This window comes from Heteronotia binoei, chromosome 4 (assembly GCF_032191835.1).
Source record: "Heteronotia binoei isolate CCM8104 ecotype False Entrance Well chromosome 4, APGP_CSIRO_Hbin_v1, whole genome shotgun sequence".
NCBI classification, from domain to species: Eukaryota; Metazoa; Chordata; class Lepidosauria; order Squamata; family Gekkonidae; genus Heteronotia; species Heteronotia binoei.
In genome coordinates, this window is record NC_083226.1 from 180466190 (window position 1) to 180490152 (window position 23963).

At 49.6% G+C, this 23963-nt stretch overlaps 1 protein-coding gene across 1 annotated transcript in view; it reads left to right on the plus strand.

Annotated features, from left to right (window-relative positions):
* The first annotated feature begins 5805 nt into the window (after nucleotides 1-5805).
* The window catches only part of UBE2R2 (ubiquitin conjugating enzyme E2 R2), a 103328-nt gene continuing 85170 nt past the window's right edge, over nucleotides 5806-23963 (plus strand). The window contains exon 1 of the mRNA XM_060236243.1: nucleotides 5806-6012. Within this exon, the coding sequence (XP_060092226.1) occupies nucleotides 5836-6012 (177 nt within the window). The 5' untranslated portion in view covers nucleotides 5806-5835. The remainder of the gene's footprint in view (nucleotides 6013-23963) is intronic.

The window sequence follows — 23963 nt, forward strand, 5'->3', positions numbered from 1 at the left end:
CCTCACAACAGACATCCGGTGAGGTGGGTGGGGCTGAGAGGGCTCTCCCAGCAGCTGCCCTTTCAAGGACAGAGACTCAGAGTGGCTTACAATCTCCTATATCTTCTCCCCCCACAACAGACACCCTGTGAGGTGGGTGGGGCTGAGAGGGCTCTCACAGCAGCTGCCCTTTCAAGGACAACCTCTGCCAGAGCTATGGCTGACCCAAGGCCATTCCAGCAGGTGCACGTGGAGGACTGGGGAATCAAACCCAGTTCTCCCAGATCAGAGTCCGCACACTTAACCATTACACCAAACTGGCTTTACACCACTACACCAAATTCAAGGCATACCTGGAGACTTTGGGGGTGGAGCCAGGTGACTTTGGGGGTGGAGCCAGGAGCAAGGTTGTGACAAGCATAATGGAACTCCGAAGGGAGTTCTGGCCATCACATTTAAAGGGAATGCACACTTTTAAATGCCTTCCCTCCTCTGGATATAATGAAGGATAGGGGCACGTTCTTTGGGGGCTCATAGAATTGGACCCCCTGGTCCACTCCTTTGGAAACTTGGGGGGTGTTTTGAGGAGAGGCAGTGGATTCTATGCTGAAAATTTGGTGCCTCTTTCTCAAAAAACAGCCCCCCCCCCGATCCCCAAATAGCTTGGGATCAAATCTCCATTATCCCCTATGGGAATTGGTCTCCATTGGGAATAATGGAGTGCCCAGAAGACTTTTTTTTATTGATTGATTTGATTTGTATCTGGCCCTCCCTGCCGAAGCAAGCTCAGGGCGTCTCACAGCATAAAAGTCACAGAGTTAAAACAATACATATAAAATAATACATCCTATACAATTATACATTTAAAAATTAAAACAACATATCATTTGGTGCTCAGATCTAGATATTATAAGAACATAAGAGAAGCCATGTTGGATCAGGCCAACGGCCCATCCAGTCCAACACTCTGTGTCACACAGTGGCAAAAATTTTTTATATATACACACACACTGTGGCTAATAGCCACTGATGGACCTGTGCTCCATATTTTTATCTAAACCCCTCTTGAAGGTGGCTATACTTGTGGCCGCCACCACCTCCTGTGGCAGTGAATTCCACATGTTAATCACCCTTTGGGTGAAGAAGTACTTCCTTTTATCTGTTTTAACCTGTCTGCTCAGCAATTTCATCGAATGCCCACGAGTTCTTGTATTGTGAGAAAGGGAGAAAAGGACTTCTTTCTCTACTTTCTCCATCCCATGCATTATCTTGTAAACCTCTATCATGTCACCCTGCAGTCGACGTTTCTCCAAGCTAAAGAGCCCCAAGCGTTTCAACCTTTCTTCATAGGGAAAGTGCTCCAGCCCTTTAATCATTCTAGTTGCCCTTTTCTGGACTTTCTCCAATGCTATAATATCCTTTTTGAGGTGCAGCGACCAGAACTGCACACAGTACTCCAAATGAGACCGCACCATCGATTTATACAGGGGCATTATGATACTGGCTGATTTGTTTTCAATTCCCTTCCAGATAATTCCCAGCATGGCGTTGGCTTTTTTTATTGCAAACGCACACTGTCTTGACATTTTCAGTGAGTTCTCTACCACGACCCTAAGATCTCTCTCTTGGTCAGTCTCTGCCAGTTCACACCCCATCAACTTGTATTTGTAGCTGGGATTCTTGGCCCCAACGTGCATTACTTTGCACTTGGCCACATTGAACTGCATCTGCCATGTTGACGCCCACTTTATTATCTTGTTCGATTTTACAGTGTGACGGTATTCCATCTATGATGTAGACTCCGTATCAATTAAAGGCCAGCTGGAAGAGAGCGGTCTTACAGGCCCTGCGAAACTAGGCTTGCCAATCCCCAGGTGAGGGCAGGGGATCCCCCGGGTTGGGGGCCCTTTCCCTGCTTCAGGGTCGTCAGGAAGCGGGGGGGGGGGGAGGGAAATGTCTGCTGGGAACTCTGTTATTCCCTATGGAGATTTATTCCCATAGAAAATCATAGAGAATTGATTTGCGGGTATCTGGGGCTTGGGGGGGGCTGTTTTGGGGGGTAGAGGCACCACTTTTTCAATATAGCATCTAGTGCCTCTCCCCAAAATACCCCCCCCCCAAGTTTCAAAAAGATTGGACCAGGGGGTCCAATTCTATGAGCCCCAAAAGAAGGTGCCCCTATCCTTCATTATTTCCCATGGAAGGAAGGCATTGAAAAGGTGTGCCGTCCCTTTCAACGTGATGGCCAGAACTCCCTTTGGAGTTCAATGATGCTTGTCACAGCCTTGATCTTGGCCCCACCCCTAATGTCTCCTGGCTCCACCTCCAAAGTCTCCTGGCTCCACCCCCAAAGTCCCCAGATATTTCTTGAATTGGACTTGGCAACCCTACGCGAAACTGACCAAGATTCCGCAAGGCCTGCATTTCCTCTGGGAGTTGATTCCACCAGTGGGGGGCAGCGATCGAAAAGGCCCTTTCCCTGATGACCTTCAATCTGGCCTCCTTCGGCCCGGGGATTACCAATAGATTTTGAGAACTGGATCTAAGTATCCTCTGGGGAGTATATGGGAAGTCCCTAAGGTAGGCAGGTCTTCGGCCATATAGAGCTTTAAAGGTAATAACATTCCCCCTTCCCCCTGCTTTCTGATGACCCTGAAGTGGGGGGAGGGCCTCCAAACCGGGGGATCCCCTGCCCCCACCTGGGGATTGGCAACCCTACCTCCAGAAACAGGATACAGGATGACCTTGATAGGTTGGAAAACTGGGCTAAAATCAATAAAATGAATTTTAAGAGGGAGAAATGTAAAGTTCTGCAATTAGGTAGGAGAAATCCAATGCATGGCTATAGGATGGGGGAGACTTGTCTTAGCGGTAGTCTGTGCGAAAAGGATCTAGGGGTCTTAGTGGACCATACGCTGAACATGAGTCCACAGTGTGGTGAGGTGGCTAAAAAGGCAAATGAAATTTTGGGCTGTATCAACAGAAGTAGAGTGTCCAGATCACGTGATGTGATGGTATCACTTTCCTCTGCTCAGGTAAGACCTCACCTGGAGTTTTGCGTTTAGTTTTGGGCAACCCTTTTTAAGGATATAGACAAGCTGTGAGCAGTTGAGACATAAGCATGGGGTAAGAATTGTTATTATGCATTGCTGTAATGTATGAACCGATGTATGTATATTTGTATTTTTGTTTCTTAATTTGATTTCATGTATTAAATTCTGGAATTAAGGATAAGCGGCCAGTAGAAGGGACGGTGGCTCAGTGGTAGAGCATCTGCTTGGTAAGCAGAAGGTTCCCAGGTTCAATCCCCGGCATCTCCAACTAAAAAGGGTCCAGGCAAAAAGGTGTGAAAAACCTCAGCTTGAGACCCTGGAGAGCCACTGCCAGTCTGAGTAGACAAGACTGACTTTGATGGACCGAGGGGGGTCTGATTCAGTTAGGCTTCCCAACCCCCCCACCCTGCCGGGGGACCCCTGGATTAGCAGCCTAATCCCCCACTCCCTAAAAATCTGATAGCGGGGGTGGGGGGGTTGGAACGGCATCATGTCTCTTTCCCTGCATGGCTTCAGGCTTCTCCCTTCCTCCAAGTTACAAAGACCCGCCCACCGCCGGCCTGCTATTCGCTCCAGTCTGGCCTCCCTTCGTGAGGTGCATGCTGGGACTTGTAGTCCTTGCATCCTCTCACGTCTGCTGAGCATTATTCTCTATGTGGAAATTGATTCTCATAGGTTATAATGGGGAATTGATCTGGAGGTTTCGGGGGCTCTGGGGGAGCTGTTTTTTGAGGTAGAGGGACCAAATTTTCAGTATAGTATCTAGTGACTCTCCTCAAAGTATCTCCCAAGTTTCAAAACGATTGGACCAGGAGGTCCCATTCTATGAGCCCCCAAAGAAGGTGCCCTTATCCTTCGTTATTTCGTACGGAAGGAAGACTTTTAAAAAGGTGTGCGGTTCCTTTAAATGTGATGGCCAGAACTCCCTTTGGAGTTCAATTCTGCTTGTCACACCCTCGTTCCTGGCTCCGCCCCGATGTCTCCTGGCTCCACCCCCAAAGTCCCCAGATATTTCTTGAATTGGAGTTGGCAACCCTAGCCTCTGGGTAGCCATAAAAGGTAATAAAATTCACTGCCAAGTGGTGTTTCTGCAAATCTAGGTGAATCATAGGCCCAAATGGCCTAGCGGGGCAGGGGTAGGGAACAGTGGCTCTCCAGATGTTTTTTTTGCCTTCAACTCCCATCAGCCCCAGCCATTGGCCATGCTGGCTGGGGCTGATGGGAGTTGTAGGCAAGAAAACATCTGGAGAGCCACTGTTCTCTACCCCGCCCTCGCTGTTTTATGTGCCCAGTTGGTTTGCCAGACTGCTTGTATTGCAGCCCACAACACCTGATCCCCTCATCTGATGAAGGAAGTGTGCCTAAGAGAGCGCTCGGAATCTTCCGTTCTGAATAAAACTTGGTTGGTCTTAAAGGTGCCACTTGACTCCTGCTTTGTTCTACTGCTTCAGCCCAGCACGGCACTGCCCGCTTGGGTCTGTCTTTAAGAGGGAAAGCGAACGGGAGCCGTCAGCCAATAGGAGAGCGGCGTTGGCCAGGGCGCGTGGCCTCTTTAGCCCGAGCGTGGCCAATCGCACTGAGGAGCCCGTCAGTGGGCGGGGCTGAGGCGGCGCGTCTCTCGAGGGAGGCGGGGCCTTCGAGTGCGACGCGGCCAATCGGAAGGCGGGACCCCGAAGGGCGGGGGCTCGTCGGGGAGGCCAGGGAGAAAGACGAGACGATCCCACGAGGCGAGGCGAGGGGGCGGGGATGGAAAGACCGTCTGGCCAATCAGCGCACGCGAAGCACACCCACGCGTGCGAGAGAGGCGGAGAGATGGAAGGAAAGACAGTCTGGCCAATCAGCGCTCACGGAACACACCCACGCGTGCGAGAGAGGCGGAGCGATGGAGGAAGGAAAGATAGTCTGGCCAATCAGCGCTCACGGAACACACCCACGCGTGCGAGAGAGGCGGAGGGATGGAAGAAGGAAAGACAGTCTGGCCAATCAGCGCTCACGGAACACACGCACGCGTGCGAGAGAGGCGGAGGGATGGAGGAAGGAAAGACAGTCCGGCCAATCAGCGCTCACGGAACACACCCACGCGTTAAAGAGAGGCGGAGGGATGGAAGAAGGAAAGGCAGTCTGGCCAATCAGCGCTCACGGAACACACCGACGCGTGCGAGAGAGGCGGAGAGATGGAGGAAGGAAAGACAGTCTGGCCAATCATCGCGCACGGAAAATATATGCGCGCGCGAGAGAGAGGCGGAGGGATGGGCGGGACGCGTAGTGACGGGATCGGAGGCGGGGGGGGGAGAAAAGACCGTCTGGCCAATCAGCGCGAGCGATAGAGAGAGAGGCGGAGGGATGGGGCGCGTAGCGACGGGGGCGGGGGCAGAAAAGACCGTCTGGCCAATCAGCGCGAGCGATAGAGAGAGAGAGGCGGAGGGATGGGGCGCGTAGCGACGGGGCCGGCGTGCCGTGCGCGCTGACGTCAGCGGCGGCGTCGCCGTCACAAAAGGAAGCGGCGAGCGAGCGGAGGAGCGGCGGCCGTGCTGCTGCTGCTGCTTCTGCCGCTGGTGGGGCCCGTGCGCGCGAGCGAGGGAGCGAGCGAGGCGGGGGCGCGCGCGGGCGGGCGGGCCGAGCCGCCTTCCCCTCCCCCTCCCTCCCTCCCTCTCCCCCCCTCTCCCGGAAGCCCCTCGGCGCGGCGGGCAGGCGGGGGCGGCTGAGGAGGCGGAGGAGAGGAGAGGAGAGGAGAGGAGGGCCCGCCCTGCCCGCCCTCCCCGGGGCTCCGCAGGGCCTCCTCCGCCGCCTCCCCGGCCCCGCCATGGCCCAGCAGCAGGTGAGCAGCTCGCAGAAGGCCCTCATGCTGGAGCTGAAGGGGCTGCAGGAGGAGCCCGTCGAGGGATTCCGCATCACCCTCGTCGACGAGGCCGACCTCTACAACTGGGAGGTGGCCATCTTCGGGCCGCCCAACACCCTCTACGAGGGGGGCTACTTCAAGGTGAGGCCGCGAGGAGCAGGCCCCAGGTGGCCCTGTGTCTCTCCGGGGGGCATTGGCTTTGCATCTGCACAACAGCCCTGCAAGGCGGGCAGGTTGGGGAGAGAGGGACCCCCTCCTTTGCATCTGCACGACAGCCCTGCCAGGTGGACACGTTGGGGAGGAGGAGGCCCCAGGTGGCCCTGTGTCTCTCCCCCTCCCCTGCCCATCTAGTCCAATGGACATCTGCACAACAATCCTGCAAGGCAGGCAAGTTGGGGAGAGAGTGACCCCCTCCTTTGCATCTGCACAACAACCCTGCTGGGTGGACAGATCAGGGAGGAGGAGGCCCCAGGTGGCCCTGTGTCTCTCCCCCTCCCCTGCCCATCTAGTCCAATGGACATCTGCACAACAATCCTGCAAGGCAGGCAAGTTGGGGAGAGAGTGACCCCCTCCTTTGCATCTGCACGACAGCCCTGCCAGGTGGACACGTTGGGGAGGAGGAGGCCCCAGGTGGCCCTGTGTCTCTCCGGGGGGCATTGGCTTTGCAACTGCACAACAGCCCTGCAAGGCAGGCAGGTTGGGGAGAGAGCGACCCCCTCCTTTGCATCTGCACGACAGCCCTGCCAGGTGGACACGTTGGGGAGGAGGAGGCCCCAGGTGGCCCTGTGTCTCTCCGGGGGGCATTGGCTTTGCATCTGCACAACAGCCCTGCAAGGCAGGCAGGTTGGGGAGAGAGGGACCCCCTCCTTTGCATCTGCACGACAGCCCTGCCGGGTGGACACGTTGGGGAGGAGGAGGCCCCAGGTGGCCCTGTGTCTCTCCGGGGGGCATTGGCTTTGCATCTGCACAACAGCCCTGCAAGGCAGGCAGGTTGGGGAGAGAGGGACCCCCTCCTTTGCATCTGCACGACAGCCCTGCCAGGTGGACACGTTGGGGAGGAGGAGGCCCCAGGTGGCCCTGTGTCTCTCCGGGGGGCATTGGCTTTGCATCTGCACAACAGCCCTGCAAGGCAGGCAGGTTGGGGAGAGAGGGACCCCCTCCTTTGCATCTGCACGACAGCCCTGCCGGGTGGACAGATCAGGGAGGAGGAGGCCCCAGGTGGCCCTGTGTCTCTCCTCCTCCCCTGCCCGCCTAGTCCGATGGGCATGTGCACAACAATCCTGCAAAGCAGACAAGTTGGGGAGAGAGTGACCCCCTCCTTTACATCTGCACGACAACCCTGCCAGGTGGACAGGTTGGGGAGGAGGAGGCCCCAGGTGGCACTGTGTCTCTCCGGTGGACATTGACTTTCCATCTGTACAACAACCCTGCAAGGCAGGCAAGTTGAGGAGAGAGTGACCCCCTCCTTTACATTTGCACGACAACCCTGCCGGGTGGACAGATCAGGGAGGAGGAGGCCCCAGGTGGCCCTGTGTCTCTCCCCCTCCCCTGCCCACCTAGTCCAATGGGCATCTGCACAACAATCCTGCAAGGCAGACAAGTTGGGGATAGAGTGACCCCCCTCCTTTACATCTGCACAACAACCCTGCCAGGTGGGGACAGGTCAAGGAGGAGGAGGCCCCAGGTGGCCCTGTGTCTCTCCCCCATCCGCCTGCCCATCTAGTGCGCTTTGCATCTGCACAACAGCCCTGCAAGGCAGACAAGTTGGGGAGAAAGGAACCCCCTCCTTTACATCTACACGACAACCCTGCCAGGTGGACAGGTTGGGGGGGGAGGAGGCCCCAGGTGGCCCTGTGTCTCTCCCCCTCCCCTACCTCCCCCGCCTAGTCCAGTGGGCATTGGCTTCGCATCTGCACAACAATCTTGCAAGGCGGACAAGTTGGGGAGAAAGGGACCCCCTCCTTTACATCTGCACGACAACCCTGCCAGGTGGACAGGTCGGGGAGGAGGAGGCCTCAGGTGGCCCTGTGTCTCTCCCCCACCCACCCGCCTAGTCCAGTGGGGATTGACTTTGCATCTGCACAACAACCCTGCAAGGCAGACAGGTTGGAGAGAGAGTGATCCCCTCCTTTACATCTGCACGACAACCCTGCCAGGTGGACAAGTCGGGGAGGAGGAGGCCCCAGGTGGCCCTGTGTCTCTTTCTCTCCACTGCCTGCCTAATCCAGTGGGCATTGGCTTTGCATCTGCACAACAACCCTGCAAGGCAGACAAGTTGGGGAGAGAGTGACCCCCTCCTTTACAACTGCACGACAACCCTGCCAGGTGGACAGGTTGGGGAGGAGGGAGGCCCCAGGTGGCCCTGTGTGTCTCCCCCACCTGCCTAGTCTGGTGGGCATTGGCTTTGCATCTGCTCAATAACCCTGCAAGGCAGACAGGTTGGGGAGAAAGAGGCCCCAGGTGGCCCTGTGTCTCTCCCCCTCCCCCAACCACCTAGTCCAGGGAGCATTGACCCCCCCCTTTACACTTGCACAGCAACTCTGTGAGGTAGAAAGGTTGGGGAGAAAGAGGCCTCGGTGGCCCTGGTTCTCCTCCCCCACCTTGAGCCTGGTGGGGGGGATGACTGTCTGGTCTGGCTCCCCCCAGTTTTCACCTGGTCCTTCCAGTGGTGAGAATTGACCCCCCCTCCTTTACATAAGAGATTATAGGAGAATAAGAGAAGCCATGTTGTATCAGCACAAACAACCTCTGCACAACCACCCTGCCAGGTCGACAGGTTGGGGAGAAAGAGGGCCCAGGTGGGGGATGCGAAGCTGCTCTGGCTCCCCAGTTTGCACCTGGTCCTTCCAATGGTGAGAATTGACCCCCCCCCTTTACATAAGAGAGGCCATGTTGGATCTGCATGACAAACCTGCACAACAACATCTGCGCAACAACCCTGCCAGGTAGACAGGTTGGGGAGAAAGAGGCCCTAGGTGGTCCTGTGTCTCTCCCCTCCCCCACCCACCTAGTCCATTGAGCATCGACCCCCCCCCCCTTTACATTTGCACAGCAACCCTGTGAGGTAGACAGGTTGGGGAGAAAGAGGCCGAGGTGGTCCTGGTTCTATCCCCCTCCCCCCTTCTTGAGCCTAGGGGGGGATGGAAATCTGATCTGGCTCTCCCAATTTCCACTGGGTCCATCTGGTGGTGAGCATTGACCTTCTCCCTTTATACCTGCACAACAACCCTCCTAGGTAGACAAGTTGGGGAAAAAGTGGCCCTGTGTCTCTCCCCCCCCCCCCCCCGCCTTGAGCCAAGGAGGGCTGCAAGCCTGGTCCAGCTCCCGAACTTCTGCATTGCACTGGCTGGACACCTTCTTTTGTCTTGTTTTTTTCTCACAACGGTCAGGCTGGGTTAGGTTCACCAAGAGAGAGCCTCAGAGAATCATGGCGTTGGAAGCGACAACCCAGGGTCTTCTAGTCCAACCTCCCGCACAATGCAGGAAATTCACGAATACCACCACCTCCCAGAGACCCCTGGAAACCACCACCCCCATTCCAGGCCAAACTGGCATGGAGAAATATTACTTCCTGACTTCAAAGTGGCGATTGGCAATTCCCCAGGCTTGTAAAAAGAGCCATTAGAGCTAAGCACTGATGTAACCCTTCCTGCTTTCCCCCATGATTTGCCTTCATGGTGGAATGGAGATTTGTTAGTCTGTCACTCCAGTTTTGACACCGTTTGACTATCTACCGCCTACACAATTTTGGGGGTATTCTTCCCTGGTTTATCGGCTTTATTTTCACAACATCCCAGCGAGGTAGGTCAGGCTGGAGAGCTTTCATAGTATAGTGGGGGTTTGAACCTGGTCTGACACTCCCAATTTCTACACTACACTGTTCTGTTGTATGCTTGCAACAGCTCAGTGAGGTCAGCCAGGTGGCTCAAGCTCACCTGGAGAGCTTCATAGGTGAGTGGGATTTGCATTTGGTCTGTCACTTAAATATTTACACTACACTGGCTGGTATCCCCCCTTTTATTTCCCCCTCCTGTCTTACAACAATAGGGCATGTGGAATTCACCGCCACAGGAGGTGGTGGCGGCCACAAGCATAGCCAGCTTCAAGAGGGGTTTAGATAAAAATATGGAGCAGAGGTCCATCAGTGGCTATTAGCCACAGTGTGTGTTGTGTATATAATTTTTTTTTGCGACTGTGTGACACAGAGTGTTGGACTAGATGGGCCTTTGGCCTGATGCAACATGGCTTCTCTTACGTTCTTATGTGACACAGAGTGTTGGACTGGATGGGTCACTGGCCTGATCCAACATGGCTTCTCTTATGTTCTTATGTGACACAGAGTGTTGGACTGGAGGGGCCACTGGCCTGATTCAACACGGCTTCTCTTATGTTCTTACAACAGCCCAGTGGAGTTGATCATGCTGGTTTAGGTTCACTCAGAGAGCTTCATGTCTGATTTTCACACTATACTGGTTTATTCTCTCAAACTGAGAGTCCTGATGGGTCAAACCTGTACTCCATTTTGTCCAGTATCCCGTTGCACCCAGTGGCCAGCCAGTTCCTCTGTAGGTCCAACAACAGGGCATAGAGGCCAAGGCCTTCATAAAAATGTAAGAAGTGCCCTGCTGGATCAGACCAGTGGGCCCTCTAGTCCGGTATTCTGTCTCACACAGTGGCCGCCAATACCTCTGGACAACCCACAATAGGGCATAGAGGCTGAGGCCTTCCCCGACATTTTTCCGGCTCAACATTAGTAAGAACTTCCTGACGGTTAGAGCGATTCCTCAGTGGAACAGGCTTCCTCTTTGGGAGGTGGTGGGCTCTCCTTTTTGGAGGTTTTTAAACAGGGGCTAGATGGCCATCTGACAGCAATGAAGGTCCTGTGAATTTAGGGGGAGGGGTTTGTGAGTTTCCTTCATTGTGCAGGGGGTTGGCGTAGATGACCCTGGAGGTCCCTTCCAACTCTAGGATTCTGTGGCCTCCTGGCCCTGGAATTCAGAGGATTAGTGCCACTGAATGTGGAGGTTCCCCTCAGCCATGGTGGCGAGTAGGCATTGATAGACTTGTTCTCCGTGAATCTGTCCAGTCCCCCTTTAAAGCTGTTTATTCCTGGGGTCATCACAGCTGTCTTCTGTTGTTTTTATTACCACAGTGGTCCTTTGAGTTAGGTCAGCCTGATTCAGGTTCACCCAGAGGCGTTCGCGGCTGTGTGGGTTGTGGAAACTGGGTCTCCAATCACTGGTTTATTTCCCTCTGGGTTTTGCGGCGATCTTTTCTAAGGGAGTCGGGAGGCGACGGTGCCTTTTTCCTCTCCCTCACTTGAGAGAACGATGTGGGGGGAATGAGGAAGCGCGTGGTCCTATACCGCTGGGAGTCTTTCACGTACAATCTCAGCCACAGTCTTGTGTGGTAGATCCATGGGACCTCAACCGCAGTGCCGTTTCTCCTTATAGCCGCGCAACATGCCTCATGCAGGCAACGCCTCAATGGTCTCAAAATACCCCTCTCAATTCTCCCCTCCCTCCCTCAAACTTTTCACTGTTCTGGTATCAGGTATGTTTGAAGGAGCTGGGGATGTTTAGCCTGGAGAGGAGGCGGCTGAGAGGCGATAGGATCACCATCTTCAAGTCCTTGAAGGGCTGTCCCATAGGGGATGGTTTTCTGTGGCCCCAGAAGGTAGGACCAGAACCAGTGGGTTGATATTAAATCAGAAGAGTTTCTGGCTCAACATTAGGAAGAACTTTCTGATGGTGAGAGCGCTTCCTCGGTGGAACGGGCTTCCTCGGGAGGTGGTGGGCTCTCCTTCCTTGGAGGTTTTTCAACAGAGGCTAGATGGCCATCTGACAGCAACGCTGATCCTGAGAATTTAGGGGGAGGGATTTGTGAATTTCCTGCATTATGCAGGGGGTTGGACTAGATACCCCTGGGGTCTCTTCCAGCTCTATGATTCTAGGTCTGCTGGCTCTGTGAGATCTTTTGGCAAAACTTGAGGATTTTTCTTCCCTGAGAGAGGTATCTTGACCTTTGAATACCTGTTCTTGCTAGCCTTGCTTGCTGAAACTGGGTGATTCTCCCAGGATACCTTTTGGGTGGGGCTGTGAGTTATTAAGGGTGACCCCTAGGTGTTCTTTCTTGTCAGTTATGTTAGCGCCAGTCTACTTATTTTTATTTGCTTTACTTTTATACGCTGCCTTCCTCCTCAGTGATAGCCCAAAGTACCTTATGTTATGTATTTATCTTCACAACAACCCCACGAGGTAGGTTGAATGTGCTTCTGGATCTTCCAGATCCTCGTGCAGGGGTGGCCAAACTATAGCTCTTTCAAACATATTGTGTAGCTCTCAGCGCCCCACCCCCCCAATCAGCCAACTTGGAGAAGGTAGTCGTCAGGGGTGTCGAACTCATTTGTTATGAGGGCCGCATCTGACATAAATGAGACTTTGTCACTCCAAGCCATGTCGTGCCTGGCCATGTGAGTACCTATTTAAGATTAGGTAGCAGAGTATAAATTTTATAAAGAACACAGACAAACACAAATATATATTTTTTAAAAACTTAAAACATGCTCAAAACTTTAGCACTTTAGCAAAACATTGGTCTTAAAGATGCATTCTTTGTATCTCTCCCATGGGAACCAGGGAACTGGGCAAAGGAAGCTCTTTCCTTCCTTCCTTCCCCAGGGAACTGAGGGGGGAGCCTCAGCCAATAGAAGGAAGAGAGCTTGGCTCAGTAGCTCTGCTGTGTGATTCAGCAAGCCTGGCAAACCAGGCTCTGCCTTCCCACTTCCTCTCCAAGGGAGGAGCCTCAGCCAATGGAGAAGATAGAGGTTTTGCTCTGTAGCTCCTATGTGATCGAGCAAAGCAAGCTGTTAAGCAGAAGGAAGCAAGAGAGACGGAGAAGGAACCAGATGACAGCCAGTTGCTTGGAAGCCTGATAGGAGCCCTCCGAAGGCCTGATTCAGGCCCCGCAAACTGCATGTTTGACACCCTTGCTTTAGATCACTTCCCTAATCCAAGACAGCCAGAGGTTTGGAGAATGCATTTAAAGTTGCTTTCTTTCCACCTCTGCCTCCCCCCATCTATTTCCTTCCTGCCTGCCTGCCCTCAGTCTGACATTCATGTCTTGCTGATGTTTATTCTGTGTGGCTCTTACGTTGTGAGTTTGGCCACCCCTGTCCTAAAACGACAGGGGTTATACAACTTTGGGGAAGTTGTGCCATGTTGGCTTCTAGATGCAACCTTCAGCTTTTTTGTAGGCATAAAGTACTTCACCCCCTACATTGCAAAATGGTGGTTGCAAACTCTGTATGTTCTCAAGCGTATTGTTGACCGCCTTTCGAGTTATATTCATGACTTAAGGCCTCTCGGGAATTGTTTGTGTGTGGCGGGTGATGAAGAAAACCGGCTTTCCCCTGTTGCCTTTCCATTTCGGAACTCAGCACCCACATCCCGTTTTATGTGGCTCTTTTTTTTCTTTTCAAAGTGAAGTAGGGCGTCTTCTTGAACCTTCACCTCGGAAGTAGTCCAAGATTGCATGTCCAGAACTCTACAGAAGCAACATTCCAAATGAACCTCCCCGAGACAAAATTATCTTCTGTAGCTTAGCGCCAGTTATTGTTTTTTTTCTGGTTCATTTTGTTATAAACTCACAGAGCCTGGATGAAGAGGCAAAGTGCTTTTGGTTGCCTAAACTGTTTGTGGTTAAAAACACATGGAGGCCAGAAAACAAACCTGTTCAAGGTTTCAGTTTGTAGAACCGTTTCTGTGTATTCGGTTCCAGTTGAGCTATCTTTTACTCTCGGGTTGGCAAATCCAAACGAATGCTGTTATCCTTCAGTCACCTGACATGCTCACACACCCCTCTGACCTGAATCTACTTCCGTCTTTGTATCAGGGTCTAAGCTGCTCGCTTTTTCAAAAACACAAGTGTGGCGGTAGTTTGAAGGGACAATCTCAAGTCCGTTGTGAATGGGCTTGGTCTAATCGTACAGTTAATGTATTTATGGTAGTGTGAAGTTGGAAAAAGTGGAGTTGCCACTTCTGTCATTTGATTATCTTGTTGGGCAGGGTTAAACCATTAGTGGCTTAACTTCCAACATGTGAATAAACCTAGATCCACCTGTCTTAATTTCCAGCAGGATAAGGAACACATCTGATACAACATCTGCAGTTGGGGTGTAAAAGGAATGTGAATGAGATGCTGAAAGTCTGTCCTGCCAATATTTGTAAGAAGGATTAGGATTTGCCTGGGAGTTTGGTGTTACCATGATTGAGATGCCTTTACTTCTACTCAGCGTAGACCTGTGGTATCCTTGTGTCACAACTCACGACTGTTACATATTTGGCTTTTCTGGTTCTGGGGGCCTCATCAGTGAAGCTGAACCATTGTTTGGTGTAGTGGTTAAATGCGTGGACTCTTATCTGGGAGAACTAGGTTTGATTTGGTGTAGAGCTAGTTTGGTGTAGTGGCTAAGTGTGAGGACGCTTATGATTTATGATTTTGCTTTGCCTTGCTATGCTTATACCAGTTTGTTTGGTGTAGTAGTTAAGTGCCTGGACTTTTACCAGGGATTCCCCACTCCTCCACTTGCAGCTGCTGGAATGGACTTGGGTCAGGCAGAGCTGTCCCTGAAAGGGCAGCTTTTGGGAGAGCTCTCTCAGCCCCACCCATCTCACAGGGTGTCTGTTGGGGAGGAGGAAGGTAAAGAAAATTGTAACCACTCTGAGACTCTTGAGGTTCGGAGTGGAAGGTGGGATATAATTTATTTATTTATTTATTTAGGATTTATATCCCGCCCTTCCCACAAAGTGGCTCAGAGTGGCTTACAACAAGAAATCAAACATAAAATTAAACTAACATTTAAATATATAAGCATTTAAAACATTTAAAACCTTAGAAACGTTAAACATCACAACAAAATATATAACAGGAGTCTGGTAAAGCTACGTTTAGTTTCTCATCAGTTAGTTGTGGGCTAGCCGGAAGAGGGTTGTCTTACAGGCCCTGCAGAACTGAACAAGGTCCCGCAGGGCCCTCACCTCCTCCGGCAGCTGATTCCACCATGTAGGGGCCATAACAGAGAAGGCCCTATCCCTGGTGGATTTTAGGCGGGTATCCAGTATCATCTTCTTCCTTCTGCTGTTGTGTTGGCAGAACAGCAGCCAGCAAAATTATGTAGGGTGTTTTGGGTTCTGACATTGTCTGGGCCTGACACTCTCGATCAGGGGTGTCAAATTCATTTGTTGTGAGGACCAGATCCGACAAAAATTTGACCTCAGCAGGCTGGGCCGTGTCATAAAATGCAATGCCAGGTAGCGGAGATATAAACTTTATAAAGGACACAAACACAGTTAAAGATTTGAAAAAAATCCAGCAAGGGGGGGTGGGAAGGCATGCATATATATATATATATATATATATATGTGTGTGTGTGTGTGTGTGTGTGTATGTATATATATGTATGCGTGTGTGTGTATGTATATATATGTATGCGTGTGTGTGCACACACGCATATATAAAGTAGAGGAGGCATATATATATATATAAGGTAGAAACAAAAATATAACAGTAGTGGCAGATCTACACGCAAGTTCCTATAAATGCCCCTGTATAAATCGATGGTGCGGTCTCATTTGGAGTACTGTGTGCAGTTCTGGTCGCCGCACCTCAAAAAGGATATTATAGCATTGGAGAAAGTCCAGAGAAGGGCAACTAGAATGATTAAAGGGCTGGAGCACTTTCCCTATGAAGAAAGGTTGAAACGCTTGGGGCTCTTTAGCTTGGAGAAACGTCGAATGCGGGGTGACATGATAGAGGTTTACAAGATAATGCATGGGATGGAGAAAGTAGAGAAAGAAGGACTTTTCTCCCTTTCTCACAATACAAGAACTCGTGGGCATTCGATGAAATTGCTGAGCAGACAGGTTAAAACGGATAAAAGGAAGTACTTCTTCACCCAAAGGGTGATTAACATGTGGAATTCACTGCCACAGGAGGTGGTGGCAGCCACAAGTATAGCCACCTTCAAGAAGGGTTTAGATAAAAATATGGAGCACAGGTCCATCAGTGGCTATTAGCCACAGTTTATGTGTGTATATAAAATTTTTTGCCACTGTGTGACACAGAGTGTTGGACTTGATGGGCCGTTGGCCTGATCCAACATGGCTTCTCTTATGTTCTTAAAAAATCTCTAAATATCTACAAAAATATGCCCACATGCAGTTGTTGTCTATCTGCCATATGATCAAGTTGTAAGGTCTTCAGTCCTCTGATTTACAAGATGTGGACATTTATCTCTCCAGTGTTGAAATAAGAGTGTTTTGGCTGTAGTATGGACAGAAAGGGTCCGTTTTACTTTGCCACCAGTTAGTGCCCAAGAGACAGGCAGACGGTTGAAAGCGCAGAAGCATCCTTAACAATTAACGAGTGTTCTGGTTACAAGATTGAGGTATAAATATTTTAATGAAATTACATGAGATGAGTTGCTGGTGCTTGTGAGGTGCTGTTCATGCATCTAGTCCTTATTATCATTTGATTGCTTATTTGACTGGACCAATGCCCCTTGAGTCGTTTTATGTAACTGGTGTCTCATCTCTGTGCGGTGTGATTCTTAGAAATCCAGCAGCTTGACTGTGCTGAGTGGGGGTGACTTATTGTATGCTTTCTCTGGTTAGCAGCCTTAATTATATCCTGGCTTTCTCTGCCAAAAAGAGTGATTTCTTGCTTGCCCATGTAGGATCTTGGGTAATTACACACACTTGCTGCCTCTGTCTTGAAGCGCCAATATCCTTCACTCTGCACTAGAACGACAACCTCTTCCAAAATGATTTGACTGACTTATTCTTAAAGTGATGGTCTTTTTGGAATACCAGTGACATATTTGCAAAACATAGTTTATGAATAAAGGAAAGGAAAGGTGCCCTGTGCAAGCACCAGTCATTTCCGACTCTGGGGTGATGTTGCTTTCACAACGTTCTCACGGCAGACTTTTTACAGGATGGTTTGCCATTGCCTTCCCCAGTCATCTACACTTTCCCCCCAGCAAGCTGGGTGCTCATTTTACCAACTTCGGGAGGATGGAAGGCTGAGTCAACCTGGAGCCGGCTACCTGAAAACCCAGCTTACGCCGGGGATCGAACTCAGGTCGTGAGCAGAGCTTAGGACTGCAGTGCTGCAGCTTTAACACTCTGCGCCATGGGGCTCTTTTTTATGAATAAAAGGCAAATGCAGTTTTGGGCTGTATCAACAGAAGTATAATGTCCAGATCACGTGAAGTGATGGTATCGCTTTACTTTGCTCTGGGAAGACTTCACCTGGAGTATTGTGTTTAGTTTTGGGCACCACATTTTAAGAAGGATCTAGACAAGCTGGAATGGGTCCCGAGGAGGGTGATGAAGATGGTGAGGGGTCTGGAGACCAAGCCCTATGAAGAAAGGTTGAAGGAGCTGGGCATGTTTAGCCTGGAGAGGAGGCGCTGAGAGGTGATAGGATCACCATCTTCAAGTCCTTGAAGGGCTGCCATCTAGAGGATGGGGTGGAATTGTTTTCTGTGGCCCCGGAATGTAGGACCAGAACCAATGGGTTGAAATTAAATCAAAAGTTTCTGGTTCAACATTACAAAGAACTTCTTAACCGTTAGAACAGTTCCTCAGTGGAACAGGCTTCCTCAGGAGGTGGTGGGCTCTCCTTCCTTGGAGGTTTTGAAACAGAGGCTAGATGGCCATCTGACAGCAGTGAAGATCCTGTGAATTTAAGGGGAGGTATTTGTGACTTTCCTGCATTGTGCAGGGGGTTAGACTAGATGACCCTAAAGGTACCTTCCAATTCTATTATTCTATGAACTTCCTGACCGTTAGAGCAGTTCCTCAGTGGAACAGGCTTCCTCCTCGGGAAGTGGTGGGCTCTCCTTCCTTGGAGGTTTTTCAGCAGAGTCTAGATGGCCATCTGACAGCAATGAAGATCTTGTGAATTTAGGGGGAGATATTTGTGAGTTTCCTGCATTGTGCAGGGGGTTGGGCTAGATGACCCTGGAGGTCCCTTCCAACTCTATGATTCTATGGGTCACAATAGGATCATCTAGGTCTAATCCTATTAATAGGATTAATTAATAGGATTTAATTTTCATGAGTTAATTAACTTGGTGGTTTGCAGCTGCCACATGGCTCCCTTTGTTAGAGCTCTTCTGCATACCTTGGATATTTGATTACTGGGTTAGGAGAAACAGTCACCTGTTAAAAGTTCACCTCAAACTGAGCGCTCTTCTACATGGCCCAGGCCGAACCACACTGGCTGGTGGGTTGTGGGAGTCCCGTCCCGTTTCAGAAACTTGATTGTTGGTGTTTATGTTGTGTATGTTACCTGCTGTCTGTTGGCTTCTGACTTACGCAGACAGACCCTATGAATTAATAATTTTTCAGAGCATCCTATCATTGACCGTTTTGTTCAGATCTTGCAAATTCTGGGCGGTGGCTCCCTTTACGGAACCAATTCATCGTGGGTTTTCCTCTTTGTGTTGGTCCCTCCGGCGATACCTGTGCTTGCAGGTCAGGCGCTGCAGACGACTGTTGTGTTTCTCTTTAGCTGTCTTCTCCATAGCTGTTTGTCTCCAGTGCCCTTCCTGAGACCAAGGACTGTAAAGTTTAGTCCCCTGTGCAAGCACCAGTCGTTTCTGACCCTGGGGTGATGTCGCATCACAGTGTTTTCACGGCAGACTTTTTATGGGGTGGTTTGCCATTGCTTTCCCCAGTCATCTACACTTCCACCCCAGCAAGCTGGGGACTCCTTTTACCGACCTCGGAAGGATAGAAGGCTGAGTCAACCTGGAGCCGGCTACCTGAACCCAGCTTCCACCAGGATCGAACTCGGGTCACGAGCAGAGAGCTCAGACTGCAGTACTGCAGCTTTAACACTCTGCGCCATGGGGTAAATACAGTGGCGTTATGATTCTTGCTGTTAAGGGAAGAGGCTGAAACTGGCTTTCTTTTTGCTGCAGCTTGCTGAGCTAACATTTTTTTGTGTGTGTGTGTGGTATTCTTTCTACTGTGACCCAAAAAGCTCTGCTGGATCAGATCAAAACTTCCTGTAGTAAAGCGTCCTTGTTTTCCACGGAGATAAGGCAAGTCTTCTCTTCACAAAAACCACGCTGATACTTCTTAGCGAGGCTTGTTCAATGCAGTCTAATGTTTCTGTCCTTGAAATGTTTCCCACTGGTGTACTTGGAAAGTTGCTTTTTTGGAGGTGGTGTTTTGCATGGTGCTTCGAGACAGCAAAAGTGGAGGGTTAGTGGGCATTTTTGAAATTGCTCTTCTAGGAAAACAAAAAAGTTTCAGTCTTTGGGAACGTCCCAGATCCTGCTTCGCTTTCTAATATTCATTTATATTTGCTCTCTGAATGCAGAGAAGCTGGTGTTTGCGCGCTATGAACTATTTTGGGGAAATGGCATTGGTCATGAGTAGATTGTACAAGGTGGGGTGAGTAACACAAACAGAAGGAGCTTGGCTTTAGTAACCAGGTTACCTGGAAGTGTTTAATAAAACTCCAGGTCTGTAGGGTTTACAAAGTAGGCTGCTTTTAGATGCCCTGCTATACGACACCAGTCTTTTGGTATGCTTCAAATCTTTATCTACCACAGGAGAAAGGGTTTCAGTGTAAAGTCAAAGCAGATAGAATACCGCTGAAAAACAATGAGCATACTTCAGCCGTGTGTTACGTAGAATGAAGGATTGATCCCTATGAAATAAATTTAACTTAAAATGGGGAATGATCGAAATTGGGTGGAAAGCACCATAAAATTAACGTTGGGATTTCACAAATACTAAGTGAAAATATTCAGGAGTAATTTCCATGAACATTGAGGTCCAGAACCATTCATTTAAGCTCATTTCACTATTGAAGATGTTATCAAATTGAAACGGCGATAATAAATCCTGGGGTCTTCGTCTGGAACGGACCTTGAGCCGAACCACTGCGTGGCATCTTTATTCATAACTAGTCTTTACCATCACTCCAGTATTTTTTTTGGTTTAATACTTCAAGCCTTACGTATGATTTATCCTGTATATAACTTTACACCACTGTATATGGATATCAGCATCAATTTCCAATTCCTTCCCTCCAGAAAAATGTACAAGTTATTAACAAACCACAGTTAGTTCCAATACTTTCCAATTTAGGGATTTTCAGAAATCCTTCTTCCAATAAACAGTTCATAATGCAGTCCATAATTTCTTGTGAAATTCTTTCAAATGGAGGGGGCCAAGAAATCCTTACAGCCTTGATAAGACCTCTCCTCTAGATTTCAAGACGTTTCAATGCTTCCGCTAACCAGGCTGTTAAAATGGAGCCCAATTTCAGTGATTTCTTACACAGACTCAAAGTTCAAAGCTACAACAGAATCAAGGATACATCATATATAAGAGTTGAAGTATACTCATTGTTTTTCAGGGGTATACAAGCTGCTTCAAATCTTGAGCTGGCTGCTACACCAGCTCTGGCCGGCTGGTTTGAGGAATTCCAATCTGTGTCGGTGCTGAAATCTGAGCTGTCTCCCCCAACCGATGTCTTCCTCTCTTTCTTTTTTACTGCACCCCATTTGTCTGACAGGATATGGTTTCATCCTGGTTCCACTACCTCCCCAGACCTTTCCTGCCTTTTCTCACACCCTGCTTTGGAACAAATGGCACTATGTGTGATCCCCCCCAACCAAATGGCAAGTCACAAGGGGCTTTTGTTTACCCAAAGTCTGTAGACTGCTCCTGATGTTACGGAGATAGTTCCAGTTGGGGAACCATGAAGCAGTAGAACAAAGTTGGAGTCCAGTAGCACTTTTAAGACCAAGAAGGTCCAGAACAGGGCAACTAGAATGATTCAAGGGTTGGAACACTTTCCCTATGAAGAAAGGTTAAAATGCTTGGGGCTCTTTGGCTTGGAGAAACGTTGACTGTGGGGTGACATGATAGAGGTTTACAAGATGATGCATGGGATGGAGAAGGTAGAGAAAGAAGTACTTTTCTCCCTTTCTCACAATACAAGAACTCAGTGGGCATTCACTGAAATCCCTGAGCAGTCAGGTTAAAACGGATAGAAGAAGGAAATACTTCTTCACCCAAAGGGTGATCAACATGTGGAATTCACTGCCACAGGAGGTGGCGGCGGCTACAAGCATAGCCAGCTTCAAGAGGGGGTTAGATAAAAAATATGGAGCAGAGGTCCATCAGTGGCTATTAGCCACAGTGTGTGTATATATGTGTGTGTGTGTGTGTGTGTGTATAATTTTTTTGGCCACTGTGTGACACAGACTGTTGGACTGGATGGGCCATTGGCCTGATCCAACATGGCTTCTCTTATGTTCTTATGTGACACAGAGTGTTGGACTGGATGGGCCATTGGCCTGATCCAACAGGGCTTCTCTTATGTTCTTATGTGACACAGAGTGTTGGACTGGATGGGCCATTGGCCTGATCCAACAGGACTTCTCTTATGTGACACAGAGTGTTGGACTGGAGGGGCCATTGACTGATCCAACATGGCTTCTCTTATGTTCTTATGTGACACAGAGTGTTGGACTGGATGGGCCATTGGCCTGATCCAACATGGCTTCTCTTATGTTCTTATTCAGAATGTAAGTATTGATATGCTAAAAGCACACTTCATCAGACAATTGTCTAACTTGGAAAAAGACTAACAATCTGTGGCAAATACAGATCTTCAGATACAACTTGAATGCGAGTCCATCTGTCTTATACATTGGGAAGTGGAGAGATTTCAGATGCCAAATAGCATTATTGAGCAAATGCGAATAGAAGGTATGATTGGGGTACGTGCGATATGTAGAGAGGTAGTAGGAATCACCATTGATGATGAGACAGGAAACATATGTCTTGATTCAGTCCAGGTGGATGCATTGTCTTGAGCATTGTTATCAGCTGCAATTCAGCAGTGTCTCTAATCTCCCATTGAAATTCCTTTGTAAGCGAAATTCTGCTCTTAGGTTCAGCAACTGAACGTGCTGGAAAGTTAAAACGTTCCCCCGCTGGTTTTTGAACGTTGTGGTTTCTGATGTCAGAAGTATATCCATTAATTCTTTGTCAGAGGGACTGGCCTGTTCGGTGTAGTGGTTAAGTGTGCGGACTCTTATCTGGGAGAACCGGGTTTGATTCCCCACTCCTCCACTTGTACCTGCTGGAATGGCCTTGCGTCAGCCATAGCTCTGGCAGAGGTTGTCCTTGATGGGGCAGTTGCTGTGAGAACCCTCTCAGCCCCACCCACCTCACAGGGTGTTTGTTGTGGGGGAGGAAGGTAAAGGAGATTGTGAGCCGCTCTGAGACTCTAATTCAGAGAGAAGGGTCGACTGCGGGGTGACATGGTAGAGGTTTACAAGATTATGCATGGGATAGAAAAGGTAGAGAAAGAAGTACTTTTCTCCCTTCCAACACAAGAACTCATGGGCATTCAATGAAATTGCTGAGCAGTCAGGTTAGAACAGATAAAAGGAAGTCCTTCACCAAAAGAGTGATTAACACGTGGAATTCACTGCCACAGAATGTGGTGGCACCTACAAGCATAGACAGCTTCAAGAGGGGAATGGATAAGCATATGGAGCAGAGGTCCATAAGTTGCTATTTGCCGCAGCTTATCTTTGGAACTCTCTGGGGCAGTGATGCTCTGTATTCTTGTGCATGGGGGGGGGCACAATGGAAGGACTTCTAGCCCCACTGGTGGACCTTTTGATGGCACTTGGGTTTGGGGTTTTTTAGCCACTGTGTGGCACAGAGTGTTGGACTGGATGGGCCTTTGGCCTGATCCAACATGGCTTCTCTTACGTTCTCATGTGACAGAGTGTTGGACTGGATGGGCCTTTGGCCTGATCCAACATGGCTTCTCTTATGTTCTTATGTGACACAGAGTGTTGGACTGAATAGGCCATTGGCCTGATCCAACATGGCTTCTCTTATGTTCTTATGTGACACAGAGTGTTCGACTGAATAGGCCATTGGCCTGATCCAACATGGCTTCTCTTATGTTCTTATGTGACACAGAGTGTTGGACTGGATGGGCCATTGTCCTGATCCAACAGGGCTTCTCTTATGTTCTTATGTGACACAGAGTGTTGGACTGGAGGGGCCACTGGCCTGATCCAACATGGCTTCTCTTATTCTCTTATGTGACACAGAGTGTTGGACTGGATGGGCCATTGGCCTGATCCAACATGGCTTCTCTCATGCAGTGTTCTTCTTCCCGTGTGGAGAGTGGAAAAGCATTGGTGACATGTGACAGCATAAATCACATTACAGGATTGAATTATGGAGTCACCTTCTGTAGTCACCAGTCTACCATCTCGACTTCCACACAGCTGCTTTCAGTTCTTACTGGCTGAACTAACCTGAGCCCTCTATATCAGTTGGCAATTTTCCCATATTAATTTCTTCTTGTAGTAGTTGAGCTGTTGTACTCTGGTCCCCTCCAGAGACTGCTGTTACCGTTTCAGATCTGCCTGGGTTCATTTCTAAATACATGACGACTGCCTATACAGTCAAGACATCAGCCTGTCGATTCCAGTATCATTTGCTTTGTCCAGTTCTCCGAGGCCTTGATCGAGGTTTTTCGATGTCCTGTTTCCCTGTTTTAACTAGAAGTGGGGACTGGTGGTGATTTACCATGAAAACCTCCCACTCAGAACTTAATTAAGGAACTTGGTTTTAGCATATGTGCTAAAAGAGGCATTGAAGATGGAAGCAAGCGTCGATTTTGAGAGGTGTCATTTATTTTTGAAAAAATCTGTCCTACCTTTTTGTTGAAACCTCTTGGGTTATCTTTGAGGTCTGCCATTTGACTGGAAACGGTTGTTGATCATTTTGATTTCTAGAATATTTTTCAGGGGTGGGGGGGGTGGGGAACCTGAATGCAACAGAAGTTTAAGCGGTCGCTAATCTTTGTTATGAAAAATGTGTGTGCGCGTCTGTACAAAGTCTGCACATACTCGGTACATTACAGGGTATGATCTCAGTGTAGTGCGTATAAAACTGCAGAACGGTTTTCCTCGAGTGCTTTGTACTGTTTAATCGCATCTCCACGTAGGGCTGAAAAAAAATCAC